The sequence below is a fragment of the Hydra vulgaris genome, chromosome 03 (genome assembly GCF_038396675.1).
Source record: "Hydra vulgaris chromosome 03, alternate assembly HydraT2T_AEP".
NCBI classification, from domain to species: Eukaryota; Metazoa; Cnidaria; class Hydrozoa; order Anthoathecata; family Hydridae; genus Hydra; species Hydra vulgaris.
In genome coordinates this window covers 10056501-10062500 of record NC_088922.1, presented here as the reverse complement: position 1 = coordinate 10062500, position 6000 = coordinate 10056501, and the positions used below count along the sequence as shown (strand labels likewise).

Sequence of the window (6000 nt, the reverse complement as noted above, 5' to 3'; positions counted from 1 at the left end):
AAGACGCTAGCTCTTTTGAGCAGTGCCCATTATAGTATTTGTAGAAAAGGGAAAGAGAAGCAACATTACGACGATGTGATAATAGTTGCAGGTTGGCTGTACGAGCAGGTCCAACTATGTTTATACTGCGTTTGTGTACCTTGTCTAAAAGAGAAAGGGCATCATTAAAAGATCCGCCCCAGATATGGCAACTGTATTCCATCCTAGGACGGATTTGAGATGTATAGAGATAAAGAATAGAATCCGGAGTAAGAAAGTGTCGAGCATGATAAAGAGATACAAACTCAGAAAATGCTAATTTTGCAATGAATTTGTTATACGGTTTCCAAGAAAGATCGGATGTAAAACTTAATCCTAGAAGATGAAGGGTAGATGACTCAGGAAGATCAATTTTGCTGCGATAACGATTGGCGGAAAGAAATTGAGTTTTATCTGAGTTAAAGTTCAGCAGCCACTGTGAGCCCATGTCGTAGCAGAAGTGAGATCCTTTTCAAGCTCAAATTTCCCCTCCAAGCAATCAGAAAGTGTTGGCTTCTTATCATGACAAGAATAAATGGTAGTATCATCAGCGAATAATACCACCTTAGATGAGAGAATATCTGGAAGATTGTTAACGTAAATCAAAAAGAGTATAGAGCCAATGATTGAACTTTGAGGAACCCTTGAAGTTACAGTATATGAAGAAGAATACTGTCCATCAAGGACAACTTTTATACTACGATTGGAAAGTAAGGACTCAATAATTATAAAGATGTTACCAGATACACCGTAAGAAGAAAGCTTATGGAGAAAACCAGCATGCCAAACTTTATCAAAAGTTTTAGAAATGTCAAAAACTATAGCCTTATTCTCTCCACCTCTGTCTAATGCACGATAAAACTTATCAGTTATTACTGTCAGCAAATCAGCTGTAAAACGAGAAGATCGAAGTCCATATTGATGATCAGAAAGTAAGTTATTAGATTCAAGATGAGATATAAGTGTTTGTTAATTAAAAATTTAAAACGAGAAGATCGAAGTCCATATTGATGATCCGAAAGTAAGTTATTAGATTCAAGATGAGATATAAGTGTTTGTTAATTAAAAATTTAAAACGAGAAGATCGAAGTCCATATTGATGATCAGAAAGTAAGTTATTAGATTCAAGATGAGAGATAAGTGTTTGTTAATTAAAGATTTAAAAAACTTGCTTGTGATAGGAAGAAGACTAATGGGACGGTAGTTAGACGAGTCAAATCGCTCTCCAGAATTTTTGAAAATAGGGATAACAAATGCCGTTTTCCATCATGCCGGAAAACAAGACTCCGATAAGTAATTGTTAAATAGTTTTGAAAGTATAGATAACAGCTCTGGAGAACACTTCTGCAAGACTACAACAGGTATGCTGTTTGGGCCACAAGCTGTAGAAGAGTTTAAGCAGAAAACCGCTTTGGATGCAGAAGCTGGAGTGATACGAATGTCAAGCAATGAATCTGTTTGTCAGCTATATCAGGTAGAACGCAACTAATGGAATGAAGAGATGATATTGATGAAAAGTTTTTAGCAAACAATTCAGTTTTGTTTTTTTTGTCTATAGTTTGTCTTTAGGTGAAGTCATAACCAGTATGAGAGGTACCATACCAAGTCTGAACCATACATGAGAGGTAGAATAATAGATTTAGCGTTATTATTGATACAATTTTTTATTTATTTTTTTTTTATTTTTTTTTTTGTTCTTTATTACAATATTTAACACAGTATTTACAAACATATCGATAAGAAAAATTACATGCAAAGAAATCGTTAAAAATAAATAAAAATAAAGAATAAAGATAAAGAACGCGGATACTCAAAGAAGACCATAAAGGTCTTGTCACCAAGAACCGCTGTTGAAGAACTTTGAACTTAGTAAATATAAATAAAATAAATAAATACAAATTTTAAACTTTTCCGTTTGTGATGCAAACTATTTACAAATATTACGAATTAAAATAAAAATTAAAGTAAACAAGTAAATAATAAATGACTACTGTACAAATAATGTCAGTGCAACTTTTAACAAAATTCAAATAATGGTGTTTAAATATAGTTTCTCACATAAACTTTAATCAATATTGTATAAAAGTAAAATATAAATGAGTGATGACAAAACTGGGTACAATTAAAAGTATATAAAAATATTTTCAATTGAGAAAATTACTTTTTTTAATTTTCTTTTGAACATATAATAATTCCATTCATGAGAAAAATCAAAATTTTTTAAAATTATTTGGTTCCATAAAAAAGCTCCACGAAAATAAATGCAAAATTTACCAAAGATTGTTTGAAATTTTGGTTGTTTAATAAAACTATCATTTCTTAAAGAATATGTATTTTTCTCTTTTAAAGAATATAAATCAAAAAAGGAAGCTGGAGATAAGTTGGTTTTACATTTAAACATAAAACAAAGAACATTATAAACATTTACTTGATATATATTAAAAACATTCATGTTAAATAAGAGTGGCCTTGAGTGAGTAAAACGATTTTTGAAATTTATAAGACGTGCAATATGCTTCTGCTGACAATAAAGTGACTTTAATTTACTTTTATGGGTACTACCCCATGCAATATTAGCATAATTAATATGAAATTGCTTTATATAAAACTCCAATACTATTAAAGATTATTCAGAAGTCGCAAGAGCCTAATTTTTGTGATGAAATACAAGATTATATGACCTGAGAATAGCGGGTTTTAGACAAAACGTTTTTACAATGGTTTCTAGCAACAATAAACAGTCGTCTATTTTCTGGAGAATTGTTTTTGAGAAAAGTTATGTAAGGAACACATTTGTCAGCAGGAAGATTAAAGATTTCTATCCAAGGACCATCACGAAGAAAAACACGGAAAAAGTCCCTGTCAGATTTAAGGTAGTTGTAAGCGCTACGATGAAAGTGCGATACTGATGATGAAGAAGAATGAGATAATAGTTTTAGAGAGATCAAACTGTGATCAAAAGCAACTTAAGGAAAATATGGAGAAACTGAGCACGGATTAGACAAAAATCATGGGTCAAGTAGAGAAGGTAAATGATTCGGGTTGTCTAGAAAACGAGTTGGAAAATTGACTATTTGAGTTAGAGATTGAGAAAGACAAAAGTTGGGGGCCTTAATGACAGCAGTGTCACTGACACTAGAGTCAAGCCGTTTAGTGTGATGAGCATTAAAGTCACCAACAGCAACGATATTGGCTGATGGATAAAGAGAGAGGGCTTGGTCAATTTGATCAGAAATAACATTGAAAAGAGTAAAGTCTTGAGATGATGGAGAGCATTATAGAACAACAAAAAAGGCGATAGAGTGAAGTGGTGCTAAACAAAAGCACAAAAAAGAATAGTCTGTGGATTCAAACCTAGTTCCCAAAAATGGGTCAATTCTTACGAATGTAAATGCCCAGGCCAACCATGTGACTGTTGTAGTCTTAAAGAATTAAAGAAGATAACCATCAACACTAAGATCACAAGATGTGACAGCTGAACTCAAATCAGTCTCGTAAAGAGCAAGCAGGTCTAGTGAACTTTGCAAGAGATAAGACTCAACCGAAGAAAAGTTACTTCGAAGACCATGAATATTAGTGAATGATAGGTATAGAGATATATATAGAGAACTTGGTGATGACAATGGTTTTTGTGTTTTATAGTATTTGGTACTTTAGTCATTTTAAATTTGTTAAAGAACTTGAATCAAAGCATAGATAGTACTTAGTACACTATTTAATAGCCAAAGCAATTGCCTCATTACTATAAATAAACCCTAAGCCGTAACAAAGGGCTCCAAATGTGGCCTCAACAATGCACATCAAAAGTTCGAACAGGGACACCATCCATGGCACTGTTAGTACTCTAATATTTTTCAGCTATTTATGGAATCAGCCTCTCTGAGAGCTACCACAGTTTGTGAAACTTGAATACCAGCCGGCCTCAGAACCATAAAACTGAGTTTTAGAGCTGTACCCTTATTAGGATAAATTAGAATGAGTTACATAGTCATAAAAACAGAGACACACGCAAAATCCATGCATTGAGTGAAGAAGATTCAGTATTTATCATTCTAAACTGGAAATAATGTATTAAAAATACATCTGCGCCAGCCTAATAGATGAAGAAGGGGTGCGATGTTGATCAACAGATAGAATCTGTTTACTCCTTAAGTCTTTGCCTAGGAGGCTATCTACAAGACAGTAGCTAGATGCGTTTAAGATCTGCCCAAGATGAGTATTTTTATCGAGAATCATCTCTGGTCTGTACTCAACCAAGAGCCCCAAGGCAGGGAGTTTTTAAGTCGGAGTTGGCTTCTCCTAGCCTTCGCCAAAAAAGGCGTATCCTTCAAGGCAGCAGGACATGAAGTAGGTTGTACTGGGTTACATGTTACCAGTAGCAGGATAACCTGACCTAACAAAAATTTAAATAAATTTGTTTTCTGTTCCTAATATAATTCTTTAACTACAATAGTCATTATAATAATCCTTAAAAGTAATCATAAAAAAATGCGTGAACTTTAACCTGCTTCTTTACGTGACATATAATACCTACGATTATAGTTCGCCATTATTAAACAATAGAACACTGAGTGATAGAGTAAAAATGAAATTAGAAATCAATCTCAAATTTGGGTATAGTTAATAAAATAAAATTTGAAATGTTCCATTTGAATTATTAGTGAATTACCCTGCTGTGCATAGCCTGAAAAAATTTATAAAGCGCATCATTTAAAAAACCAGTAATAGTTAAAATCATAAAAATGTAAATTTTTAAAGATATATAAAAATACATTTTTAGATAAGAGAAATATAAAAACAAGCGTAAGAAAATACTTTTCAATACATAACTCTTTAAAATCTTTTTTTATAGTATATGTTTAGTTGGTTTTCATAAATAAATAAACAAACGTGCAAGAATTAAATAAATCAAGTAATTTCAATTAACAAAAAAAATTTGCGAAAACATTTTTGTGATAATAAAAGTGAAAAAGAGAAAAATATATTTAAAAACGCTACAAGCAAAAATGTGTTATTTACTTTAAAAATATGAAAATAATTTAATATCTTCATAATATCAAGTTTCTTAAAAAGTTTCTTCTTAAGAATCTTGATATAATGGAGGTTATATCATGAAAAATCGAATTCTTAAAAAGTTTTTTTTTTTAATGTTTTTAATTTAAACTTAAGCTTTGTTTTACAAAGAAAGTTTTAAAGGTTACAAAAACAAAGCTAGAATTGTTTCTTAAAGTATTTCAATTCTATTTAAACTAGTAAATAGGGTATAGCCATCATTGCTCTCGCCAGAGAGCAATGATGGCTATACCCTGATATAGCAATGATTAAAACGCGTAAACAAGGTTTCGGAGTAATTGTATGTATTTGAAATTGATAACATTATAACAAAAAAAAAATGTTTGCGTATATATTTATATGTTGTATTAAATACAGGTCAAAACTTTTACGACCTGTATTTTCTAACAAACTGTATTTCAAAAATAAACTACTTTTATTTATTTATTTTTTTTATCTTTTCTTTTCTTATATTTAAAATAAACACCGCAAGTATTTTTTAAAAAAGGTTTCGGAATATATTGAGTGGTATTTGGCTGCTTTTCTGTCGTAAAAAAATAAAAAACAAGCCTCTTTTGTGTGGTAAAGTACCTAAAATTACTTTAGTCATACAAGTTTTAAAAGAAAGATTGGAAGATTTATTTACCAAAGTGTTGCTACTACTCAAATTATATTTGGACATACTGAATCGTATAATTTTACTTTTTAAAATTATTTTAGCAAAAATAAATGTTGTTTATAACTGGTTACACGATAAATTGACTTTTTCACTTTTCTGAGTTTTCGAAAAGATTATTATATATTTTTAGAACAATTTAGAAATAATCGTTGTGATATTATCATGTTGGAGAGCGAACAAAAAATGGCTTGAAATTGATTCAAAACCTAAAATGAAACATTAATGCAAAAGAAAGCTAGTACCTAAAAAAC

General features: G+C 30.8%; 1 protein-coding gene across 1 annotated transcript in view; it reads right to left on the bottom strand.

Moving 5' to 3' along the window:
• LOC136078451 (uncharacterized) overlaps nucleotides 1-466 on the bottom strand; it is a 621-nt gene extending 155 nt beyond the window's left edge. Inside the window, exon 1 of the mRNA XM_065794223.1 lies at nucleotides 1-466. This exon is cut by the window's left edge and continues 155 nt beyond it. Within this exon, the coding sequence (XP_065650295.1) occupies nucleotides 1-466 (466 nt within the window).
• Between the last annotated feature and the right edge of the window lie 5534 nt (nucleotides 467-6000).